The sequence below is a fragment of the Ahaetulla prasina genome, chromosome 1 (assembly GCF_028640845.1).
Source record: "Ahaetulla prasina isolate Xishuangbanna chromosome 1, ASM2864084v1, whole genome shotgun sequence".
Classification (NCBI taxonomy): Eukaryota; Metazoa; Chordata; class Lepidosauria; order Squamata; family Colubridae; genus Ahaetulla; species Ahaetulla prasina.
Window position 1 is genome coordinate 225,192,763 of NC_080539.1, and position 27,292 is coordinate 225,220,054.

Sequence of the window (27,292 nt, forward strand, 5' to 3'; positions counted from 1 at the left end):
ATTAAGATCATAAATACACAGTGTTGTGTATTTGTGACATAGAAGGCAACACAGGCATTTACCATGTTTCCCCAAAAATAAGACCCAACCGGAAATAAGCCCTAGCATGATTTTTCAGGATGCTTTATTCCCAAAATAAGCCCCAAGTAAGATCTTCAGCCAGATGGACACATTTAGTATTGTATTTCCTCCAAAATTAAGACCTAACCAGAAAATAAGCCCTAATGCATCTTTTGGAGTAAAAATTGATATAAGATCTGTTTTTATTTTTGGGGGAAACACAGTACTAGGGTCATTGTTGTCAGTCCTTCAGATTAGGTCCGACTAAGAAACCAATGTCATGTAGCTTAGGACTACTTTAATTACAGTAGCTGTAGTAATAGAATCTTGCAAATCTGAATTGGCTTCCCGCTCCCTCTCTGAATCTGTTTTCTCAAATTAGTTTTTGGAATGGATTTAAGCTGCACTTGCCTTGGTAGTGGCTCTTCCTACTATACTTTAAGGCCATTCCTTATGTCCTTTAGATCAGGGGTCTCCAACCTTGGCAACTTTAAGCCTGGAGGACTTCAACTCTCAGAATCCCCCAGCCAGCTTTGCTGGCTGGGGGATTCTGGGAGTTGAGTCCTCCAGGCTTAAAGTTGCCAAGGTTGGAGACCCCTGCTTTAGACGGGTAAAGGGGTTGGAAGAATTTTCAGGCTTTCTCTTCTTTATTTGATCTCAGTTTGTAAGGAATGGGGACAGATCCCCTCTGAGTCTGGGTTCTGATGTATGTGGTTTCCCTTTATTCAGTCTCAGTTACGACCAGGCAGTGTGTGAACATAATGTAAATAAACTTTTCCTCCCGGCCCTAGGACTTGTTAAATTTAAATATTAAGACTGTGCAGCTGATCCAGGCAGGCCCCAATCTATATACAGTACTTTGTCTCTTTCCCATCAGTTGTCAAATAAAATCAGGTAGTGAAATGCTTCTGAATGTAAGCTGGTACATTGAATGATGTATTTAAGGAAGAAAGAACCATAACCAATATACTGACAACTCTCAGCCCAATAACTTGCTGAAATACTCTAAACAGAGAGTGTCAAGAGCAGCTTAAGGAAAGAATTAAGGCAGCCAATCCATGAAGCCAGAATGTTATTTATTTCATGAAGTTATACACAGTGCTACTTTTTAAAACCAAATGGATTTACTATAATGAAAACATTTCCAGTCATAAAATATGTATAATAAAATCAGTACAATTTAAACTTTATAAAAGTATAGCAACTTACAAATGTTATATCAATATACAAATATTATACACTGAAATATCCATTTGAGAAATAAACATATGCGGTACAATATAGTGGAATTACACCCACATACGGACATGGGTATAATTCTACTGTATCCATTTTACATACATATATAATTGCAGCCTTTTGTTTGGAAGGCTGCCATATCATTTTAAAATGACATAAAGGCAAAATCACCTAAAATTCATCAGTTTTTACAAAGTTCATTTTGTTTAACTTTTTTCCTAAAACAGAGATATTAGCATATAAAAGTGATAAAGGAATTAAGTGAGTTATTTATTATTTATTTATTAAATTTATTGGCCGCCCATCTTACCACAGAATAACTCTGATTTCCAAGAGACTTAAGCATACTTATGTTTTTAAAGCTGTTCAGTGTATCATGGCCCAATTTTAATTATTTATACATGCACTCACTCAGAGAGGAAGGGAGAGAGATGAATGCAAAGTTCAATATATTATGAAATATAAAATTTTCTTAATTCTTGCCGTCATGTTTTATTTACAAAATAAACAGAAGTGTCAAGAGTGGGAAAAATATATATATTTTGTAGGCATCTACTGCCATCTGGTGGCAACAAAATAAAATAAAATCTAGAGCAGACAACTAATATTGAATAATGCCACATCAAAATAAAACAAAAATATTGCAAAGTGATAACTAATCTGATTAAAATATTGGGTGAATAATGTCCAAAATGATGTATTTTGGCTCAGTAAAAATAAAGGCTTGGAAGAAACGATTAGAATAGTGAAACATTCTTATATAAAAAGAGTACCCTGAAAATATACTCAGGAAAAAAAGAGCTATTTTAAATAATTTTGATTCATTTTCACTGTTGGGATAAAGTTCAAAAGTTACTGCATTCATTTGTTATCCATTATATGTTTATATTCTGAAGAACTTAATTCTGTGAGATAGTTATGGAATGTTGTTGATTGGATAATTCAAAGAATGTGACTAAATATCTAAATACAGTAACATTTCAGGCTCTAGATGACTTTCTGAATGTGAAATACCATCTAGTTCATATGACTATAATGTAGAAATGAGTCATCTGCTGACCTATAGATATTATTGAAGTGCAACACCAGCAATTAAAGCCTTATAACCAATGAGAGGCATAGCTGGAGGCTGTGTTTCAGCATATCTGGAGATCTACAAGTTGCCTATTTCTACAACAATCTGCTTTTCTTAATTTTTTAAAACTGTTCCATGGTACAGTAAATCATTACTGTGTACCAAAGTAAATTGAAGAGAAATGGAAATTCTCTGTCGTCCAAATAAGCCAAACTATGATTCCCAAAAGCTTAACTCACTATGGCAATGGTTGTTGTGGGTGGGGCAGCTGGCAGTTGTCATTTGGCAATAATTGGAAAGCCAGATTACAAATGCAACAATCATAAAATATGCAAACACACCCATTGTTGGAGTAAATAATATCTAACTATATTGGGATTGTGGAGTTGTGCAGAATTATAGAACAATCAGAAAGGTGCTAAGTATAGGTAGGCCTTGACTTACAACAGTTCATTTAGTGACCGTTCAAAGTTACAATGGCACTGAAAAATGTGACTTACGACCATTTTTCACATTTAGGACCATTGCAGCATCCCCATGGTCACGGGATCGAAATTCAGGCATTTGTCAACTGGCTCATATTTATGACAGTTGCAGCATCCTGGGTCATGTGATCCCTTTTTGCGACCTTCTAACAAGCAAAGTCAATGGGAAGGCCAACTTTACTTAACAACCGGTTACTAACTTATCAACTGCAACGAGTCACTTAACAACTGTGGCAAGAAAGGTCATAAAATGGGGCAAAATTCACTTATCAAATGTCTTAACAACAGAAATATTGGGCTCAATTGTGGTCGTAAGTCGAGGACTACCTGTACAAGCGAAAGCAGGCTGTTAGGACAAAAGTTTAATTTAAATGAGATTTTCAGTCAAACATTTTCGAAAGCTTAAAAACAAGACTCTGGTTTGGGTTGGAAATGGTGCTGGATACTCCTGAAAGCACATTAATGGACAGAATTTAGATAAGAGAATTTAAGTGGTTGCCGTGTTAAACCCAACGTGCTTTATTGATGCCTGTTTTTAGGACAGTGGAAATCCTATTTCTTGATGTTGCATATCACTCATTTCATGACGCAAAATACTTCCAGTACAAATTCCAATTGCATTCTAGAAAATGTGAATTTTGTGCAATGTGCTGAGATTTCCCAGCAGAAAGCTGGGAGTTTTTCAACAGATGAGATCATGCAAAAAGTGCTATTTGTAGAATTACTGAAAACCACTGCATTCATTTCTAAGCTAATAACATGTTTTCATTTATCAAACTGAACTTCTGCAGAATCCATTCTAGCCTAGATTCTAGATTCTCCATTTCTGTCTGACTACTCAGAAGACATGCTCATCATGCAAAAGAGCAAGAGTTGCAAGATAAAAAATAAAATAACTTTCTCCTTATTCCCTTTTCTCTCTCTACATGTTTGTGCTCCTGAAAAATACAAACAACTTTAAAAAAGAGTCCTTTTTTATTTCTCTACTCTGTTTTTTTTCAAGGTTAAAGTAACCTCTTCCAAATCCTTAAAGGCAAAAAAAGCCAGTGAGCTATTACAAATTATACGTAGAAAGTTTTAGGCACTTAAGCCTTTCCTAAGCACCAGTCTGGAGTTCTTAATGTTTGTTCTATTTAACTTCTAATATTCTGTTTGAAAAAACAATGGCATCACAATAGCTGATACCTATTCTTAATGACATAGAAGCCAATTTTGGAAGACACATTTTATTTTAAAAAATCAACAAATGCAGTTTGGAAGATTTATGAGGATCTTATTGAAACCTGCTGACCCATTTTTACAAGACTGACAACTGCACACCTTTATTTGGATTAGCACCATTTGGGAGAATTAATACAACAGTAGAGTGTTGAGTTGTATTATCATTAAGGATGTTTTATACTCTCAATGTCTTAAATGTCTTTGGTGCTCTCTGAGCTTGCTGGTTTTTATTTTATTTATTATTTTGATTTTGATTTTGATTTCTTGCAGACATTTTATTACCCAAACTAGGTAACATCATCAGTACTACTGCTAATCTGCAAGTAAACCACCAAGTTCAGACAGCAATAAGGACCCCTCATGTCAACCCTGAGTTACGAATATTCTCCTTTATTAGCAGAAATATCTTTCTGGGCAGAAATGTAAAGTTTATATTTTTCATTAAAAGTAGCTATATATTTATACCCTGTTCCATATCGTGTAGGTTTTCCCACCTCTTTCAATGTTTCTTACTGTGTGTTGTTCTGCTCTTTGCTATTTATATCTTATCTGTTTTCTGCATTTTCAAACAAATACTGTCAAACATGTATCCCATAGGCCTTGAGTCATAAGGGGATAGGATTCTGTAGAAATGGAAAGTAGGTTAGCGTCATCTCTGCTACTCTTCCATCAGCAGGCAAAGACATTTTTTAGCTAGGTTCACTTACATTTAAGCTGACTTCCTACTCAGTGAGGAATTATTGCTTATGCTTGTTGGATTACATTCAAATTCTCACTCAGGCATGAAACCCTCAGCCTCGCAAGGTTGTGGGTCAATAATATTGGAGAATGAAGAACCACATACATAGTCTCTGAGTTCCTGGAGGAAAAAGGAAGATATAAATGGGATAGAGTTGGTTTTACTTGAAGGTTTCTAAAAGCTACATTATATACAATCATTGTTAATCAGTCTAAGCACTAACATTCAGAGGTATCCAAACAGCAGAACTTAAATATTTTATCTGGTGTCACCTATTTTTCTACAAACTTTATCCATTTTTTTGGCTGTTATTCTATGGCACTGTTGCTGGTTGCCCCAGAATATAACTTTTATGAACCTGAACTCTTCAGAATAGAAATCATGGCCATTAAAGATGCATGCTCCTTGATGTAGCCTATACTATCACAATACTATACTTATTATACTAAGCCTAGATTCTAAGGAGTAAGTCAAATTATTTATTTTGTGTGTGAAAGAATTAATTTTTCATGTGCTGGTAATAGACTCATTATAGAAACTACCGGTAATAACTTTCTTTTTCTCTCTCCAAAGCAGTGGTGGGTTGCTCCCAGTTCAGTTCGGTTCCTGCGAACCAGTAGTAAAAGCGGCAGGAGGCTCCGTCCACCTGCCCGGATGTCATCATGGACGATTTGCGCATGCGCGTGCAGTCCCATTGTGAACCGGTAGTAAAGGTAAGTAGAACTCACCCCTGGTCCAAACTAACCTAATGGTATCCTGAGAAACAAAGTGTCCCTATTTATGCTTCTTATCCTCAGCGCACCGATACCATTATCAGGAAACAACTAGTGTATTAACAACAATTGGTATCTAACTTTAAATACAGAAGTTATGAATGTTCTGTCATCTGTTTTCTCTATATATCCCCATTCTCAATGGTTTTGTTTGCTTTTTTTAAAAAGACACATAATGAGGCTAGAACATTTCTGCCACTCTAGCAGATACAGTTTCAGAAAAGTGCTTCTCTATTCCAAGCTGTAATTGCTATAATAACATAGTAGAAAATAGGAAAATAAGGGTTTGTGGTCACTAAGAAATTATGCTAAAACAAAAATGAAAATCTTCATCATTTCAAGAAAAAACAACAACAATGGAATATACACAGTTTTTATTGTGAAAAAAACAAAATGCCTGAGTGATTTGGTCTATTTACTGCTTGCCTACCCTGTTTTCCCGAAAATAAGACATCCCCTAAACCCAATTGGCCTTTTTGAGCGCATGCACTAAGATAAGCCTCCCCCTGAAAATAAGCCCTCCCCAAAAATATTTAAATGCAGAACTGGAAATCGGGAAAGACGGCAGGAGAAGCCCCATCTTGCTCCACGCGGCCCAAAATAATAAGACCTCCCCTAAAATAAGGCCAAGCGCTTATTTTAGGGTTAAAAAAAAAATAAGACTGGGTCTTATTTTCAGGGAAACACGGTAGCTAACTGGTGTTTTTGTTAAGTGCAAGTCTGTCAAATATATGAATATTTTATTCTACATGTTTAACATTTCCGTGGCTGCTGAATAATGCACATTCGTTTGGGCAATACAATTTTTTCCAGAGTAGGTCGTGGCTTCTCATATGCTCCTTGTGCTGCGGTGGCTGGAAATGTATGCTTCAACTGCAGGAATTAAAAAAGAAGAAACAATTTTAATTGTTGCTTACAAATCATCCACGTTCAAATCCAACCTGACAAAAGACCTCCCTTATTAGTTATGTATCAAACTGACAGCTCAGTTTCAAAATATTCTGCATGCTCCTGATAGATTTAAAGATGAGAGGAAAATGGGCCTATGACAAAAAGGAGAAGAATGAAGCAGCAAACTTTCAAATATCCTAGAATTTTAATACTGAATAAAAAAAGAATACCAAATTAAAATGAACAAACAAAATAATCCTCCTGGAAATATTTAGTTAATTTATATTATACAAGGGAGGAAACGGCACAGTGGCTCAGCAATTAAGATGCTGGGTTTGTTGGCTGGAAAGCCAGCAGCCCAGATTTCAGAGCCGAACACCATGCGTCAGAATGAGCCCCCATCTTCGCCCCAGCTCCTGCCAACATAGCCGTTTGAAAGCATGCAAAAGCAAGTAGATCACTAGGTACCCACTTCATTAGGAAGATAACAGCACTCTGTAATGCCACGCTGGCCATATGACTGTGGAAATGTTTTCAGTTGGCCTTGAAATGGAAATGAGCACCTCCTCCTCTAATCAGCAAGTAGTGGAGTAAAATCCACAGGAAAACAAAGGAGGGATGTAGCAAAATAACAAGAAAGAAGGCCTGAAATCCTATCCTTGCCTTAATGTTCTTCCTTTCAGATTCTTTGATATGATCCCTGCTTCCATTCACTATCCTATCCTAAGTGTTCCAATATCTCAGGGATTGCCACGAAGAAGAGGGAGTCAAACTATTCTCCAAAGCACCTGAGGACTGAACAAGAAGGAATGGGTGGAAACTAATCAAGGAGAGAAGCAACTTAGAACTAAGGAGAAATTTCCTGACAGTTAGAACAATGAATAAGTGGAACAACTTGCCTGCAGAAGTTTTGAATGCTCCAACACTGGAATTTTTAAAGAAAATGTTGGATAACCATTTGTCTGAAGTGGTATAGGGTTTCCTGCCTCGGCAGGGGGTTGAACTAGAAGACCTCCAAGGCCCCTTCCAACTCTGTTATTATTATTAAATAAAGGTTGACAGCAAGGCCAAAAAAAGATTAGCAGTCTAGAGTTGTTGTTTTAGTTTTTGTCTATCCCCTTACTTGGGTGGGCTTCAAAAATTTTAGCAGGAGTTCTCTGCCCTGTTAGGATGGGCGTGGCCTATTCAGCCTCCTGGACCACGGGGGGGGGGCTTTTTGCCCTCCCCGGGCTCTGGAGACTTTCCTTGAGCCTCCAGGAGCATGAAAAGAGCCTCCCCAGGTTCCGGACACCCTCTGGAGACTGGAAACAGACCCATTTCCAGCCTTGCCAAACTTCCGGTAGGCCTGTTTTTCGCTTTCCCCAACTCTCTGGACACACCCTGCATTTACTTGCATCCAAAACGGGTTGCGGGGGACTCCTGGGAGGGGTGGGGCAGGGCCAACCAGGAGTGGCATTTGGGGCTTCTCCAAACTGTACAGAATCTTACCTAGAGGTTCTCCCGAACCCCAGCAACCCACCCCTGCCCTTACTACATTGTCAACAATTTGGGAGACAGAGAAATAACTGATATAATCCTGCCTTCACATTCCTGAATTGAGACATCCTTCTGCCTTCTCCCTCCCTCCCTTTTTTTAATCTGCCCTCATCTGTAGATTCTGAATGGCACACAACAAAGTAAAAAATATAGAATAAAAACAAAAAGGCATATCATTAATAAAAAAGAGACACCTACACTTCAGACCACTAGTTGTAGAGACCAGTATTTTTCTACTATAGTTCTTACAAATATATTTTCACTTTATACTGCATTGGTCAGATCTTCCTCAAATGCTAGGTCCAGTTGTGGATATTACCTTTTAAGAAAGGTTCAGAGAAACTGGCACATGAGCAGTGAAAGGAAACAAGGATGACTGGAGCTTGGAAAACGAGAATAGACTGAGGGAACTGGAACATTTAGCCTTGAGAACCGATGACTAAGTGAGGGATATGATAGAGCAGCCAGTGCTCTTCAAGTATTGTTTGGCAACTGTCACATGTCTCATTCAAACCTACCTCCTTTAACAAACATGTCAATATATTGATCAATGTTTAAAAAACACAAATACTTGATACACATTTTTGTTCTTAAGTAAAAATAAGCAAAAGTAACTTTCTGCGAATAAAAAAATAATTGAAATGCAATTCAATAATAGAAACAAAATGAATTTGCCTCCATGCCTTCTATGAGCTCACCCATTCCTTACTTTCCAACCACCTTTGCACCAATCTTCAATATATTTCCATTCTCCCCATCAGATTGATCTTTTCCCAGTCCACTAGACCTCCATTTGAAAATTACTGCTTCTTTTATATTGATCATTGTTCTATAAATTACACATCTCCACACCCCCATTAGAATGTCTTCAGGTTCTCCATAATATACCTACTAATTTGCAATACAAATAGGACAGCTTCTATGCACAGTGTCCAATAGATCCAATATCCTGACTGCATATCTTATAACATTTAACGTGTCATCTACCAATGACATTCACACACACACAAAAAGTACACTGGCCTCTCCCAAGATGATTCTGTTCCTATCATCAATTCATATTTCGAAGTGGTCACAAATAACAGAAAAACAGAGTTGGGAGGGACCTTGGAGGTCTTCTAATCCAACCTCCTTCCTCAAGAGGAAGACCTATGCCATTCTGGAAAAATGGTTGTCCAATGTCTACTTTAAAATCTCCAGTGATGGACACCTACAACATCTGAAAGCAAGCCATTCAACCGATTAATCATTCCCACCGTCAGGAAATTTCTCATTTCTAGGTTGGTCCTCTCCTTGATAAGCTTCCATCCATTGTAATATAATTCATTAAAAAGTTCATTGTCTGTATTTTTCACATGTCATGGCAGCTGGTCCAGTTTTTTTGCCCTCTTCCATAACTATACTTACACTTATAAAATATATAAAATATGCTAGGTGAGGATCTTCTACTTAAAAAAAGAAACTAATAAAACAAGGCTAGCAAATTACTTCATAAAGTTCCATTAACTAGGTATTAAAATATAATAGTAGTCATTTTTACTTGTGTTACTGTACACTAATATATACAACTATTTCTGGACTTTGTCATTATCAATTCAAATGTGAAATCTTGAATGAAGTATTGTTCTTTGCTTTATACTTACTTTCTGAAAGGTGTCTGTTAGTAAGATACTCACGCTCTGTACTTTTTTGACTGGAGCAGAACTGCAAAGCAGAAATAGACAAGTTTTTTTATATTACCGATTAAATTCCCCTCCCCAAATGCATGACTAAATCAGATGACACTGAGCATCTGGCCCCTTATAGATTCAGTTTTTATTCTTCTTAAATAACACGTGAGTCTCCCGTGCCATAGTCCTGCTATGATTACACTTTAACTTGATGTGCAAATCAGTCACCCTAAGGAAATCGTATAGCATAAATGTGGACCTTTTTATATTGGGTAAAACATATATAATTTCATTAAAGTATTTGCACTAAAAATCTTTGTGGAAAACTGACCTATCTGTCAAGGTTAGTGAGTAATACAATAAGGTTGTTGATAAAAGCTGATCCTGAAGGGGGGAAAAACAGTATTTTGATTTTTAAAAATGCCTAAATCACTGAATAGACTTAGGAAAAGATTCCCCAGGGAAAATTTTTAACCAGTCTGAAGACAGGGAGATTGATATAAGTTTTGCAAGCTCCATATTTTATGTTCACAGGTGAGACAGAATCAGTTATACATTTCTGCCCTTCTTCCCCAGACTTCCCTTCTTTGGTATAGTAACTGGCTCTTATTTAACTAGGGATTAAAAAGGTTAAGGGCAACTCTAGCATTGTTGATTTAGTCCTTGTCTTAGGGATGTAAACACAAAAATGTCTGAGGTTTTCCAGATTATTTAGATAACAAACATAATCACCCCTCAATTATGACTAGTAAGCAGCTGTGAAACCAGAATAAGAAGGTACAGTGACACATTTCAAACATTTTAAAAAGTTTTCTACTATAAAAGGCAATAATTAAAGAGATGTTTGAGTCAGTGACGATAGTTTAACCTAATTTCAGGAATACGATAATAAGATTAAAGAAAAAACTACAATTGTTATTTTTGTGATATTGTGTAAAAAAAAATACTGTTAGTTCCAGAGAAAATAAAAAACCCCTCAGCACTGTTATATAAAGCACATCTCCTTAAGTATATACTGTTTTTCAAATAATAGAATGAATGCTTTATGAATTTTATCACAAGTAGCATATATGCTCTCAATAATAAAACACACACTAAGGAACAAATGTATTTTAATGCCTGTGGGATTTTAGGGAACAGTGATAAAGACCATCATTGTAATGTTTAAGATTTAATTCAAAATATTGTAATGCCCTGAAACAGTTACATATACTCTAGCAAATGAAAGGATGAGATGGATAACAATGAGAAGTTTTCAGTGCATGTTCTTGAGGAAGTTAGAATTAAATAAATGCCGGAAACAATTCGTGGTAACGTAGCAGTTTAAACACTTATCTCTGCATATAGAGGCTGAGCAGCTACAAATTGAAGAATTGAAGTCTGAAAAGATCCTTAATTTAGAACAGTTAAAACAGCTATCCACACACAATTTCCTAGGCTTGGATATGTTCCAACAGAAGAAATATATGTAGCTAGACTTGAATTGTGAATCTTTGGTGTCTTTGGTATTCTAAATTGCCACAATGCATTGTGGCAATTGCCACAATGCCACAATGCACTGTCTGAACAATGTCCTTACACAACTCTTCTTATGGATGGTTAGGTTATTGCTTTGGTAATAGCCAAGTGCTCCATTAACGAAGTAACAACTTCCCACAAGAGGAGCTAAACAATACCCTAATCAAAGAACTACCAAAAAGAAAATCACACCCCCATCAAAACTGGCAAGGCAAGCCACTGAATTTAAACATAGAGCAAACCCCACACTCATTTGCACTGATGATGTTACCTAGTTGAGTATTGAAATATCTGCAAGCAAACAACTAACCCCAAGGATTTCACTGTATTTGATGTTTTTCTCTTTGAATTGTTTCATATAACCTTAATTTCGTTGCTGAAGTGCTATTACAATACAAAACCTTCTATTAGACCCTCATTCATCTATTGTACCCACAGAAATAAAATAAGAAAAACATGAGCAGATCATATACCTAGTTTTCTCTTTTCCAGCAAATTTAGAACTTCTTTCAACTGGTGCATTTTCTAGCTTCTTAGAAACTTCCATGCTTCCAGCTTTGACTGTTGAAGAAAGCAGGAATATTGCATTTTCCAATATTATACAAATGTTGTAAAATCTTCATTCAAAAATGCTAAAAAAATAAGGTTAAGTTCATATATCATATGCTCAACTTCGTTTTAATCAAGGTTCGTTTCACACAACATGATAAACCACAAACAAGTATGCAGGGGTTGGCTGGTACAGAGATATTTGTACACAAACAAGTCAACTGCACTTTGGTTGATGTGTTACATAAATGTTGTCAGAGACTCAATTAACACATTATGCTAAGCCAGAGACACTCAAACTATGGATCACAGCCCAAAGAATTGGGAGCAACTATGGGGGAAAGAGTTATGGTTACAGATTTTTTACAATCTGATCAGACTTGTATAAGGAAAGCTTGAGGATTGTTAAGGCTCACTCCCTTCTTTGCCTGTGTTAGCCCAAAAAGCTGGAAAATTCTTGTGATATGTAGAGTAAAATTAATTATTTAAAATGATACATTTTATTATACTTCTTTTGTATCCAACCCTAATCCCACCAAAAGAATTAGATTTATTTATTGGAGGAGGATGTCAAATAGATAAGCAATTATGCTATTCCATAGTTTGTTCCACAAACCATGATTTACTGGCTAAGTTTACAAAACAAAATCAAAAAAACCATATTATGGCTTTGCAACTTGGATAAATTCGGCTGCTGGATCAATCCACAGATCTTTCCTCCATACTGTTTTCTGCCACTGCTGCTTTGGTCTTCAAACAGAATATTTCTTATCCACTTGAAAGCATCAGCAGCCACATGTTTTCTGTCTACAAGTTACTCCCTTGAATATCTTGATTCTTCGGCTACACTTAGAAACAGAGATATTATTGTCCCTCTTATTCAACGAAGAAGACATTCATGCATTTACCTGCACGTAAGACAAATTAATGCTGGTGATGATATTTAACCAGAAACATTGTTTTTATTACAACTGTGAAGTTTGTTGTCTTACAATGCTCTCCCATATAGCTACTGAGAACCAGTCTGATCTAGTTGTTTCGGCCTCAGGCTAGAAACCAGGAGACTGGCAAGGACTGTGAGTTCTAGACCTGCCTTACACTAGGTGAATTTAGGTCTCTCAGTCTCTCTCAGCCCAAGTCATCACACAGGGTTATTGTTGAGGAAATAGGAGGAGGAAGGAGTATTAGGTATGTTCACTGCCTTGAATTATTTATAAAAATAATAAAGGTGGGCTAAATATAAGGAAGGAAGAAAGAAAGGAAGGGGGGGGAGGGAGGGAGGAAGGAAGGAAAGAAGGAGGCCTATAACAGTGATGGTTAACCTTTTTGGTGCCGAGTGCCCAAAGGGCACACACACATGCGCAAATGCACGTGCATGTGGCTGAATCCACAAAATGCAATGAGAGCAGGCGGCCCATGCATTCACATGCGCCCCCGTCTGCGCGCATGCCCCCAGACATGTGCCCCATGCCTCCCCATGCCCCATTTTGGCTTCCAGGTTGGTGCAAGAGGCTTTCCAGGCCCAAAACGGGGCACCGGGGGGGCACACGTGCCTGCGGACCCCCAAAATGCAATGCGAGGCAGAGACCTGAAGACCAGCTGGCCGAAGGGAGGCATGTGTGCATGTGTGGTAGACCTGGGCTGGGGCAATGGCTGGTGTGCGCACAGAGAGGGCTCTGTGTGCCACCTGTGGCACTCGTGCCATAGGTTCGCCATCACGGGCCTATAACATAACTATAAATAACACCATAAATAGCTACAATTCATAAGGCTACCTCTTTTACCTAGTGGGAAATTGGAAAACATTATGTAGTTGTGGCATTAATGAAGATATCAGCAGAGTTATCCCATGTATTTATAGGGTGTCTGATTCTAGGTGCTCATCTCCATTTCTTGGCCGAGGAAACCATTTTTGTCCGAAGACATTTCCATGATCAGGTGGCCAGTATGGCTGTATGCCAAATGCCCATGGAACACTGCTACCTTCCCATCAAAATGGTACCTATTCATCTACTTGTATTTGTATGCTTTCAAATTGCTAGATGGGCAGGAGCTGGAGCAGGTACAGGTGCTCGCCCCACTGCTCAGTGCTTGGGTCTCAAACCCAGGGCCGTCAGCTTTTGAGCCTTCAACCACTGAGCACTCCAATTCATTGCTAACTATACCTTAAGTTCAGTAGTGCGTTTCAATTTTGGTTGCTACCAGTTCACTCATGGGCACACGCACGCTCATGCGCAACGCTTCTGTGCCTGCGCAGAGATGTCTGGGCGGGTGGGCAGAGCCTCCCGCCGCCTCCACCACTGTTTCGCCTGATCCCGGGCAAACCGTTAGCAACCCACCACTGCTTAAGTTTCTATCAACAGTTTAAATTTTAATTTTGAGTAGTGACAGTGAATAGGATTTGTTTTTTTAGAATTTTGAATAGTGCTTGTTAGAATTGTATAAACACATTATTTACCATCTGTCTTGGAACATCTGATATTTCATGAGAAATGGCATAGCCCTGATTTTCCCAAGAGTATATTAAAAGATTATTTTTTCCTGTGTTAGTCAAATGTACACTGTTATATAATAATATGCCTGCCAGTAAAAAAAAACCCAATTAGCACCCATTAAAGCCACGCTGCAATTTAAAATGGCAGTTAAAGTCCTACAGAAAAGTTTGAAATCAACAGCCCAACTATCTAGATTTCTGTATGGCATAAAGATATTTATTTGCTTAATTTATTTTTAAAATGTATATAGCCACCTATCTTCCAGCCAACTTTGGGTAGCACCCAATCAAAAGTTAAAACAACATGCATGTATTAAAACGACAAAACTAAACAGATTAAAGCATTAAAAACAACAAAGACCTGGCATCAAGTCAATCTTCTAATGTCCCATTATCCAATCGTAATCCGACACCTGAGGGAAAAGCCAGGCCTTTGAAGCTTTATGGAAAGGTAGTAAGGTGGTGGCCTGCTGAACTTCAGGAGGCATGGTATTCTGTAGGGCAAGGCCTGACCTGCTTCCTACTTCCATTAGATCAGGGGTCCCCAAACCCTGGTCCACAGACCGGTACCAGTCTGCGGCACGTTGGGAACCGTTCTGCACAAGTGGCAGGCTAGTGTGCGAAGCTCCATTTGCACAAGTGACAGGCATGCATGTGAAACCATCCTTCCCTCCGCCGCCTCAGGCACTGCCAGTCCATGGAGTTGGAAAGGTTTGGGATTGCTTTATTAGATGACAATATTTGGGGAATAGAAGCATGTCCACCATGCTTACCTGGTTGGACAGGTGGATGTCCAATATTGCTAAATATTGTTCACCTCAAATTAAACAACAGTGTGATATTTATTTGTTTGTCTGTATCCTGCCTTTATTAGTTTTGTATCCTGCCTTTATTAATTTTACAAATAACTCAAGACGGAAAACATATTCAACCCACCTTCCTCTTCACCCTGTTTTTCCCACAACAACCATCCTTTGAGATGAATTTGGCTGAGAGAAAGTGACTGGCCCAAGGACATCCAACTGGCTTTCAGGACTTGAACTCAATATGTTCACAATCTGAGAGTCACATCCCAGCCACCCTCACCTTCTTCCTCTCTTATCAATTAACACAATACATTAAAAAAATTTCTGCCTTAATTGAGGGATTTATGGTGTTCTAAACCTGAAAGCTACTTGGTTCCAAAGTTTTTAAACTTCATCTTATTCTCTTCAGTAAAACTCTCAAGAGAGAATCTTGCCTTCCACTAAAATGGACTACAAAGAAACTAATAGTAGGAAAGAAAAAAGTAGACAGTGTACTTTAAAAAATTACTCCTGAAGCATAAAAAACATTATGTGGAATGTATAAAAACATCACCACAGTAAGATAATTTAGGCAAACATGACATTCAAACACATATTTAAATACTTGTACAATGATTATAATCTTCTCTTTTAAGCTGCATTGGTCCTCATTATAGCTTATAGTTGATAAAAATTAACCAGGAAAATATTACCAGTGTGCAGCAACTAGGATTCCATTCTAATGAAACTTTAACTCAAATAGGACCTGTGGCTGGTGGTGTACAGAAGAACACATGACAGCACACTATATTGATGGTGAACTGGAAAAAAAGTCCTTGCCCAGGAAAGAGAGATATTATTTAGATTTTGTCTGAGGAAAAAAAGTACCATTTTTTTTTAAATGGTATGTGAGCTGAGGAAATTGACAAAGGGTTAAGAAGAAGGTTTCCCAATAAACAAAGAGAATATGTGGATATGTATACCAAGTGCCTTGGTATTTTTTGGCACCATGTAAGCTATTTTTGTCAAGGTTCTTAAAGAAGTATTTTTAAATGTTTTATTTCTTCTGAATTATTCATGTGATATTTGTCACAAAAATGTGATTTTTGTTTTCAGGCACTACCTTCTGGGTAGAAAAAGAAAATAAGACTTCAGCAAACAAATATTGTTTAAAATGCAATTTATTATTGCAGTTACTTGATGTTCTAAGTTGATTTAAAAATGTAATTGCTACATGTTTCCACAAAAAGTAACTAAGTATCTTTTGTCTTCTCGACAATGTCCAGATCACAACATCACATGGTCTCCATGCATTATTTTGACTACTTAGGTGGTATCTATTAATTAACAGGATTTCAGCAGGTGGCACCACTTTTCTGATCTTGTTTAAATCCATAAACTAAATAAGGTTAGGCCTAGTTAATACTGGGGATGAGAAAGTACCAAACAAGCCCAAGGTTATAAACTAATATGGAAAACATTTTTTAAAAAAAATCTGAAATATGACCAAGAAAACTACACAGATGTGTCTGTAAAATCATATTTAGTGTTAACTTAAAGGAGACTTGATTTTACAATTGACAAGAAAAATGTCCAAAACATTTGACCAAATTACTGTAAAGTGTTCTTCCTTATCTCAATCAATTAAAGAATATTGCCAAAAATATATATTAATAATCTGTTGTTGCAAAACACACATAGACTTCTCCTAGTATTGTATATATTTATTTTGGCCATCATCCATTTGTGAAAATCTAGTTCTTGATATTTTAATAAAGTCCAACTACTGGAGACATATCCAAACAGCTATGTTCTTACCCTACACTGATTTGTTCTAAATCATGTTACTAGGGTTTTTTTTATTTCAAATAAAAATTTGATAGAACACAACTAGAGCATATGAATGAATATTTTAACTTCTATTTTGTATCTTCAACAGTAAGACTAAGTAAACACTAAGGTTTACAGTATTGTTTTGGGAGGTATCCAATTATATCTGAAACACAGATAGTCCTCAACTTACGACAATTCAACCCAAAATTTCTGTTGTTAAGTGAGACATTTGTTAAGTGAGTTTTGCCCCATTTTATGACTTTTCTTGCCTCAGTTGTTAAGTGAATTACTGCAGTTAATAAGTTAGTTATTAACTGAATCAGGCTTCCCTATTGACTTTGCCTGTCAGAAAGTCACAAAAGGTGATCACATGACCTTGGGACACAGCAACCGTCATATATATGAACCAGTTGCCAAGCATATGAATTTTGATCATCCAATCCCGGGGATGATGCAAAGGTCGCAACTGTGAAAAACAGTCATAAGTAACTTTTTTCAGTGGCGTTGTAACTTTGTTCACTAAATGAACTGCCCTAAGTCAAGGGCTACCTTTACTTTTTCTGGAACTATAAGTGTATTTTTAAAAAGGATCCAATGCCATATTTTTAAATTTTAAACTTTCCATTATTCAATCTCAGGGCTCCAAAATCATATAAACAGAATCTAATCTAATCTAATCTAATCTAATCTAATCTAATCTAATCTAATCTAAACTAATCTAAACTAAACTAAACTAAAACTATACACTCTAATATACGCTATACGATATATATATACCATACTATAAAAATAGACTGCTGGTTTAGGAACCTCAACTGATTCCTCCCAACTGTGGAAATTCAAAAGCAGCACTCTGACTAAATAATTACAGTATTGATTTGCTAACTGTATTGATCTGCTAAGAATTATATTTAGGTTAAGTCGAATGTAAGGGTCTCCCAACCGTAAAGGGGAATGGCAGGTATTAGGATGCAGTATTCAGGAAGAATTCAGTTAAATAAAATTGGAGAGTCTTTTCTTGCTTTTTTCTGATAGAGAATAAAGCTATGATTTTTGCAATTCCCGATCAATCATTAGCACATTAAAACAATGTTAAATTTTTATTCCAGTTTTATGTGTTTCAAGACAGTATTTACAGCTTCCTTACTATAAGGAAGAATAAAGATTAGGATGAGATGTAGTGTAGTGACTGACCCACAGTTTAACATTACCATGTACTACTGAATTGACAAATTATGTTTTTTAACCATTCCATTTACATTTTTAATCCCACCTTTATTATTTTTATAAATAACTCAAGGTGACAAGCATACTTAACACTCCTTCCTCCTCCAATTTTCTCCACAACCACCACCTTGTGAGGTGAGTTGGGCTGAGAGAGAGGGACTGCCCCAGCTGGTCTTCAGGATTAGGGTTAGGGTTAAAGCAGAACTCAAAGAGTCTTTCTAGCCTGGTGCCTTAATCCCTTTGGCTGGGATTGATTTTTGGACAAGCAACTATATTTGACAGTTGCACAGTACACTGACCCAGAGTTTACTGAATTATCCCAAATCACCTGCTTTTGCACAACATTCTCTCTCTTGAGACGAAATGAGTGGCAAATAAATAAACATAGTCAACAAGTAATTTCTCGGTCCTGCATGCTACACATATCCATAATCCTGATTAATTCAATTTAATAAAAAAAAATCTTTCCTTGGTCAGACTGGGGTACAAAAAAGCAAAATCCCCACTAAGTTCTTCAAGGAAAGAATTTTAAAAAAAAGACAGTATACAACACTGATTGGCTGCTATGTTCAAGCCAAACCCACTTTTCCTTGCCCAACCAATGAGGAAAAGGTATCAGGTAGAACTGGAGAAAGGGGAGAAGGTGTTCTTACAGTATCACTGCTGTAACTCGCTATCAGTGCTATTTTATCATTGGCTATGACTGTATTTGTCTAGATAAACAAGACTGTAGCTGTCTGAATAAACAAGTCACATCAAGACAAACTACCCACACTTTAATCTCTGTGTTGTGCAATCCCAGCCAAAGGGTGAGCAGTTTGGACATAGTACATTGCACCCTCACATAGTTTATAACACCCTCATTGTAGTTTACAATCTTTTAGATCCACTTACTGGTGGAAACTGGAGTAAGGCCAGCATATTTGCCTTCCTTTGGCATTCTTGTGTTGGCTTTTGATTTCTACCAGATTGTGGGAAATGATAGGGGCTGTAGTCCAATACAACTTTGTTATTGGTGTGGAATCTTAGTTGGAGGAAACACAAAATGTCTGAGGTTTTCCAGATTATTTAGATAACAAACATAATCACCCCTCAATTATGACTAGTAAGCAGCTGTGAAACCAGAATAAGAAGGTACAGTGACACATTTCAAACATTTTAAAAAGTTTTCTACTATAAAAGGCAATAATTAAAGAGATGTTTGAGTCAGTGACGATAGTTTAGCCTAATTTCAGGAATACGATAATAAGATTAAAGAAAAAACTACAATTGTTATTTTTGTGATATTGTGTAAAAAAAATACTGTTAGTTCCAGAGAAAATAAAAAACCCCTCAGCACTGTTATATAAAGCACATCTCCTTAAGTATATACTGTTTTTCAAATAATAGAATGAATGCTTTATGAATTTTATCACAAGTAGCATATATGCTCTCAATAATAAAACACACACTAAGGAACAAATGTATTTTAATGCCTGTGGGATTTTAGGGAACAGTGATAAAGACCATCATTGTAATGTTTAAGATTTAATTCAAAATATTGTAATGCCCTGAAACAGTTACATATACTCTAGCAAATGAAAGGATGAGATGGATAACAATGAGAAGTTTTCAGTGCATGTTCTTGAGGAAGTTAGAATTAAATAAATGCCGGAAACAATTCGTGGTAACGTAGCAGTTTAAACACTTATCTCTGCATATAGAGGCTGAGCAGCTACAAATTGAAGAATTGAAGTCTGAAAAGATCCTTAATTTAGAACAGTTAAAACAGCTATCCACACACAATTTCCTAGGCTTGGATATGTTCCAACAGAAGAAATATATGTAGCTAGACTTGAATTGTGAATCTTTGGTGTCTTTGGTATTCTAAATTCTCACAATGCATTGTGGCAATTGCCACAATGCCACAATGCACTGTCTGAACAATGTCCTTACACAACTCTTCTTATGGATGGTTAGGCTATTGCTTTGGTAATAGCCAAGTGCTCCATTAACAAAGTAACAACCTCCCACAAGAGGAGCTAAATTTATGACCTATGGACTTAACTCCCAGAATTCCTGAGCCAGCATGCTGGCTCAGGAATTCTGGGAGTTGAAGTTCATAGGTCATAAAGGGGCCATAGTTGCCCAGCCCTGCCCTAATCAAAGAACTATCAAAAAGAAAATCACACCCCCATCAAAACTGGCAAGGCAAGCCACTGAATTTAAACATAGAGCAAACCCCACACTCATTTGCACTGATGATGTTACCTAGTTGAGTATTGAAATGTCTGCAAGCAAACAACTAACCCCAAGGATTTCACTATATTTGATGTTTTTCTCTTTGAATTCTTTCATATAACCTTAATTTTGTTGCTGAAGTGCTATTACAATACAAAACCTTCTGTTAGGCCCTCATTCATTTATTGTACCCACAGAAATAAAATAAGAAAAACATGAGCAGGTCATATACCTAGTTTTCTCTTTTCCAGCGAATTTAGAACTTCTTTCAACTGGTGCATTTTCTAGCTTCTTAGAAACTTCCATGCTTCCAGCTTTGACTGTTGAAGAAAGCAGGAATATTGTCTTTTCCAGTATTATACAAATGTTGTAAAATCTTCATTCAAAAATGCTAAAAAATAAGGTTAAGTTCATATATCATATGCTCAACTTCGTTTTAATCAAGGTTCGTTTCACACAACATGATAAACCACAAACAAGTATGCAGGGGTTGGCTGGTACAGAGATATTTGTACACAAACAAGTCAACTGCACTTTGGTTGATGTGTTACATAAATGTTGTCACAGACTCAATTAACACATTATGCTAAGCCAGAGACACTCAAACTATGGATCACAGCCCAAAGAATTGGGAGCAACTATGGGGGAAAGAGTTATGGTTACAGATTTTTTACAATCTGATCAGACTTGTATAAGGAAAGCTTGAGGATTGTTAAGGCTCACTCCCTTCTTTGCCTGTGTTAGCCCAAAAAGCTGGAAAATTCTTGTGATATGTAGAGTAAAATTAATTATTTAAAATGATACATTTTATTATACTTCTTTTGTATCCAACCCTAATCCCACCAAAAGAATTAGATTTATTTATTGGAGGAGGATGTCAAATAGATAAGTAACTATGCTATTCCATAGTTTGTTCCACAAACCATGATTTACTGGCTAAGTTTACAAAACAAAATCAAAGAAACCATATTATGGCTTTGCAACTTGGATAAATTCGGCTGCTGGATCAATCCACAGATCTTTCCTCCATACTGTTTTCTGCCACTGCTGCTTTGGTCTTCAAACAGAATACTTCTTATCCACTTGAAAGCATCAGCAGCCACATGTTTTCTGTCTACAAGTTACTCCCTTGAATATCTTGATTCTTCGACTACACTTAGAAACAGAGATATTATTGTCCCTCTTATTCAACGAAGAAGACATTCATGCATTTACCTGCACGTAAGCCAAATTAATGCTGGTGATGATATTTAACCAGAAACATTGTTTTTATTACAACTGTGAAGTTTGTTGTCTTACAATGCTCTCCCATATAGCTACTGAGAACCAGTCTGATCTAGTTGTTTCGGCCTCAGGCTAGAAACCAGGAGACTGGCAAGGACTGTGAGTTCTAGACCTGCCTTACACTAGGTGAATTTAGGTCTCTCAGTCTCTCTCAGCCCAAGTCATCACACAGGGTTATTGTTGAGGAAATAGGAGGAGGAAGGAGTATTAGGTATGTTCGCTGCCTTGAATTATTTATAAAAATAATAAAGGTGGGCTAAATATAAGGAAGGAAGAAAGAAAGGAAGGGGGGGAGGGAGGGAGGGAGGAAGGAAGGAAAGAAGGAGGCCTATAACAGTGATGGTTAACCTTTTTGGTGCCGAATGCCCAAAGGGCACACACACATGCGCAAATGTACATGCATGTGCCTGAATCCACAAAATGCAATGAGAGCGGGGGGGCCATGCATTCACATGTGCCCCCCTGCATGTGCGCATGTCCCCAGACATGTGCCCCGTGCCCCCCCATACCCCATTTTGGCTTCCAGGTTGGTGCAAGAGGCTTTCCAGGCCCAAAACGGGGCACCAGGGGGGCACACGTGCCTGCGGACCCCCAAAATGCAATGCGAGGCAGAGACCCGAAGACCAGCTGGCCGAAGGGAGGCATGCGTGCATGTGTGGTAGACCTGGGCTGGGGCAATGGCTGGTGTGCGCACAGAGAGGGCTCTGTGTGCCACCTGTGGCACTCGTGCCATAGGTTCGCCATCACGGGCCTATAACATAACTATAAATAACACCATAAATAGCTACAATTCATAAGGCTACCTCTTTTACCTAGTGGGAAATTGGAAAACATTATGTAGTTGTGGCATTAATGAAGATATCAGCAGAGTTATCCCATGTATTTATAGGGTGTCTGATTCTAGGTGCTCATCTCCATTTCTTGGCCGAGGGAATCATTTTTGTCCGAAGACATTTCCATGATCAGGTGGCCAGTATGGCTGTATGCCAAATGGCCATGGAACACTGCTACCTTCCCATCAAAATGGTGCCTATTCATCTACTTGTATTTGTATGCTTTCAAATTGCTAGATGGGCAGGAGCTGGAGCAAGTACAGGTGCTTGCCCCACTGCTCAGTGCTTGGGTCTCAAACCCAGGGCCGTCAGCTTTTGAGCCTTCAACCACTGAGCACTCCAATTCATTGCTAATTATACCTTAAGTTCAGTAGTGCGTTTCAATTTTGGTTGCTACCGGTTCACTCATGGGCACACGCACGCTCATGCGCAATGCTTCTGTGCCTGCGCAGAGATGTCTGGGCAGGTGGGCAGAGCCTCCCGCCGCCTCCACCACTGTTTCGCCTGATCCCGGGCAAACCGTTAGCAACCCACCGCTGCTTAAGTTTCTATCAACAGTTTAAAATTTAATTTTGAGTAGTGACAGTGAATAGGATTTGTTTTTTAGAATTTTGAATAGTGCTTGTTAGAATTGTATAAACACATTATTTACCATCTGTCTTGGAACATCTGATATTTCATGAGAAATGGCATAGCCCTGATTTTCCCAAGAGTATATTAAAAGATTATTTTTTCCTGTGTTAGTCAAATGTACACTGTTATATAATAATATGCCTGCCAGTAAAAAAAACCCAATTAGCACCCATTAAAGCCACGCTGCAATTTAAAATGGCAATTAAAGTCCTACAGAAAAGTTTGAAATCAACAGCCCAACTATCTATATTTCTGTATGGCATAAGAATATTTATTTGCTTAATTTATTTTAAAAATGTATATAGCCACCTATCTTCCAGCCAACTTTGGGTAGCACCCAATCAAAAGTTAAAACAACATGCATGTATTAAAACGACAAAACTGAACAGATTAAAGCATTAAAAACAACAAAGACCTGGCATCAAGTCAATCTTCTAATGTCCCATTATCCAATCGTAATCCGACACCTGAGGGAAAAGCCAGGCCTTTGAAGCTTTATGGAAAGGTAGTAGGGTGGTGGCCTGCTGAACTTCAGGAGGCATGGTATTCCGTAGGGCAAGGCCTGACCTGCTTCCTACTTCCCATTAGATCAGGGGTCCCCAAACCCTGGTCCACAGTCTGCGGCACGTTGGGAACCGTTCTGCACAAGTGGCAGGCTAGTGTGCGAAGCTCCATTTGCACAAGTGACAGGCATGCATGTGAAACCATCCTTGCCTCCGCCGCCTCAGGCACTGCCAGTCCATGGAGTTGGAAAGGTTTGGGATTGCTTTATTAGATGATAATATTTGGGGAATAGAAGCATGTCCACCATGCTTACCTGATTGGACAGGTGGATGTCCAATATTGCTAAATATTGTTCACCTCAAATTAAACAACAGTGTGATATTTATTTGTTTGTCTGTATCCTGCCTTTATTAGTTTTGTATCCTGCCTTTATTAATTTTACAAATAACTCAAGACGGAAAACATATTCAACCCACCTTCCTCTTCACCCTGTTTTTCCCACAACAACCACCCTTTGAGATGAATTTGGCTGAGAGAAAGTGACTGGCCCAAGGACATCCAACTGGCTTTCAGGACTTGAACTCAATATGTTCACAATCTGAGAGTCACATCCCAGCCACCCTGACCTTCTTCCTCTCTTATCAATTAACACAATACACTAAAAAAAATTCTGCCTTAATTGAGGGATTTATGGTGTTCTAAACCTGAAAGCTACTTGGTTCCAAAGTTTTTAAACTTCATCTTATTCTCTTCAGTAAAACTCTCAAGAGAGAATCTTGCCTTCCATTAAAATGGACTACAAAGAAACTAATAGTAGGAAAGAAAAAAGTAGACAGTGTACTTTAAAAAATTACTCCTGAAGCATAAAAAACATTATGTGGAATGTATAAAAACATCACCACAGTAAGATAATTTAGGCAAACATGACATTCAAACACATATTTAAATACTTGTACAATGATTATAATCTTCTCTTTTAAGCTGCATTGGTCCTCATTATAGCTTATAGTTGATAAAAATTAACCAGGAAAATATTACCAGTGTGCAACAACTAGGATTCCATTCTAATGAAACTTTAACTCAAATAGGACCTGTGGCTGGTGGTGTACAGAAGAACACATGACAGCACACTATATTGATGGTGAACTGGAAAAAAAGCCCCTGCCCAGGAAAGAGAGATATTATTTAGATTTTGTCTGAGGGAAAAAAAGTACCATTTTTTTTTAAATGGTATGTGAGCTGAGGAAATTGACAAAGGGTTAAGAAGAAGGTTTCCCAATAAACAAAGAGAATATGTGGATATGTATACCAAGTGCCTTGGTATTTTTTGGCACCATGTAAGCTATTTTTGTCAAGGTTCTTAAAGAAGTATTTTTAAAAGTTTTATTTCTTCTGAATTATTCATGTGATATTTGTCACAAAAATGTGATTTTTGTTTTCAGGCACTACCTTCTGGGTAGAAAAAGAAAATAAGACTTCAGCAAACAAATATTGTTTAAAATGCAATTTATTATTGCAGTTACTTGATGTTCTAAGTTGATTTAAAAATGTAATTGCTACATGTTTCCACAAAAAGTAACTAAGTATCTTTTGTCTTCTCCACAATGTCCAGATCACAACATCACCTGGTCTCCATGCATTCCTATTTTGACTACTTAGGTGGTATCTATTAATTAACAGGATTTCAGCAGGTGGCACTACTTTTCTGATCTTGTTTAAATCCATAAACTAAATAAGGTTAGGCCTAGTTAATACTGGGGATGAGAAAGTACCAAACAAGCCCAAGGTTATAAACTAATATGGAAAACAATTTTTTAAAAAAATCTGAAATATGACCAAGAAAACTACACAGATGTGTCTGTAAAATCATATTTAGTGTTAACTTAAAGGAGACTTGATTTTACAATTGACAAGAAAAATGTCCAAAACATTTGACCAAATTACTGTAAAGTGTTCTTCCTTATCTCAATCAATTAAAGAATATTGCCAAAAATATATATTAATAATCTGTTGTTGCAAAACATACATAGACTTCTCCTAGTATTGTATATATTTATTTTGGCCATCATCCATTTGTGAAAATCTAGTTCTTGATATTTTAATAAAGTCCAACTACTGGAGACATATCCAAACAGCTATGTTCTTACCCTACACTGATTTGTTCTAAATCATGTTACTAGGTTTTTTTTTTATTTCAAATAAAAATTTGATAGGACACAACTAGAGCATATAAATGAATATTTTAACTTCTATTTTGTATCTTCAACAGTAAGACTAAGTAAACACTAAGGTTTACAGTATTGTTTTGGGAGGTATTCAATTATACCTGAAACACAGATAGTCCTCAACTTACGACAATTCAACCCAAAATTTCTGTTGTTAAGTGAGACATTTGTTAAGTGAGTTTTGCCCCATTTTATGACTGTTCTTGCCTCAGTTGTTAAGTGAATTACTGCAGTTGATAAGTTAGTTATTAACTGAATCAGGCTTCCCTATTGACTTTGCCTGTCAGAAAGTCACAAAAGGTGATCACATGACCTTGGGACACAGCAACCGTCATATATATGAACCAGTTGCCAAGCATATGAATTTTGATCATCCAATCCTGGGGATGCTGCAAAGGTCGCAACTGTGAAAAACAGTCATAAGTAACTTTTTTCAGTGCCGTTGTAACTTGGTTCACTAAATGAACTGCCCTAAGTCAAGGGCTACCTTTACTTTTTCTGGAACTATAGGTTTATTTTTAAAAAGGATCCAATGCCACATTTTTACATTTTAAACTTTCCATTATTCAAGCTCAGGGCTCCAAAATCATAAAAACAGAATCTAATCTAATCTAAACTAAACTAAAACTAAAATTATACACTCTACTATACACTATATAATATATATATATATACCATACTATAAAAATAGACTGCTGGTTTAGGAACCTCAACTGATTCCTCCCAACTGTGGAAATTCAAAAGCAGCACTCTGACTAAATAATTACAGTATTGATTTGCTAACTGTATTGATCTGCTAAGAATTATATTTAGGTTAAGTCGAATGTAAGGGTCTCCCAACCGTAAAGGGGAATGGCAGGTATTAGGATGCAGTATTCAGGAAGAATTCAGTTAAATAAAATTGGAGAGTCTTTTCTTGCTTTTTTCTGTTAGAGAATAAAGCTATGATTTTTGCAATTCCCGATCAATCATTAGCACATTAAAACAATGTTAAATTTTTATTCCAGTCTTATGTGTTTCAAGACAGTATTTACAGCTTCCTTACTATAAGGAAGAATAAAGATTAGGATGAGATGTAGTGTAGTGACTGACCCACAGTTTAACATTACCATGTACTACTGAATTGACAAATTATGTTTTTTAACCATTCCATTTACATTTTTAATCCCACCTTTATTATTTTTATAAATAACTCAAGGTGACAAGCATACTTAACACTCCTTCCTCCTCCAATTTTCTCCACAACCACCACCTTGTGAGGTGAGTTGGGCTGAGAGAGAGGGACTGCCCCAGCTGGCCTTCAGGATTAGGGTTAGGGTTAAAGCAGAACTCAAAGAGTCTTTCTAGCCTGGTGCCTTAATCACTAGACCAAATTGATTTTTGGACAAGCAACTATATTTGACAGTTGCACAGTACACTGACCCAGAGTTTACTGAATTATCCCAAATCACCTGCTTTTGCACAACATTCTCTCTCTTGAGACGAAATGAGTGGCAAA

The 27,292-nt window shown here is 37.2% G+C and overlaps 1 protein-coding gene across 5 annotated transcripts in view; it reads right to left on the reverse strand.

The window, feature by feature from the left end:
• Positions 1–1,119: 1,119 nt before the first annotated feature.
• Positions 1,120–27,292, reverse strand: part of DAPL1 (death associated protein like 1) — a 28,161-nt gene continuing 1,988 nt past the window's right edge. For 2 of the 5 annotated variants that reach the window (XM_058192161.1, XM_058192169.1), the window contains exons 2-4: positions 20,548–20,635; positions 9,663–9,723; positions 1,120–6,465 (exon numbers count right to left, since the gene is read on the reverse strand). In XM_058192161.1, coding sequence (XP_058048144.1) covers positions 6,346–6,465; positions 9,663–9,723; positions 20,548–20,635 — 269 coding nt within the window. In that variant the 3' untranslated portion in view covers positions 1,120–6,345. Of the gene's footprint in view, positions 6,466–9,662; positions 9,724–11,680; positions 11,769–20,547; positions 20,636–27,292 lie in introns of all 5 variants that reach the window. The other 3 variants (XM_058192185.1, XM_058192196.1, XM_058192177.1) reach the window with 3 other exon arrangements.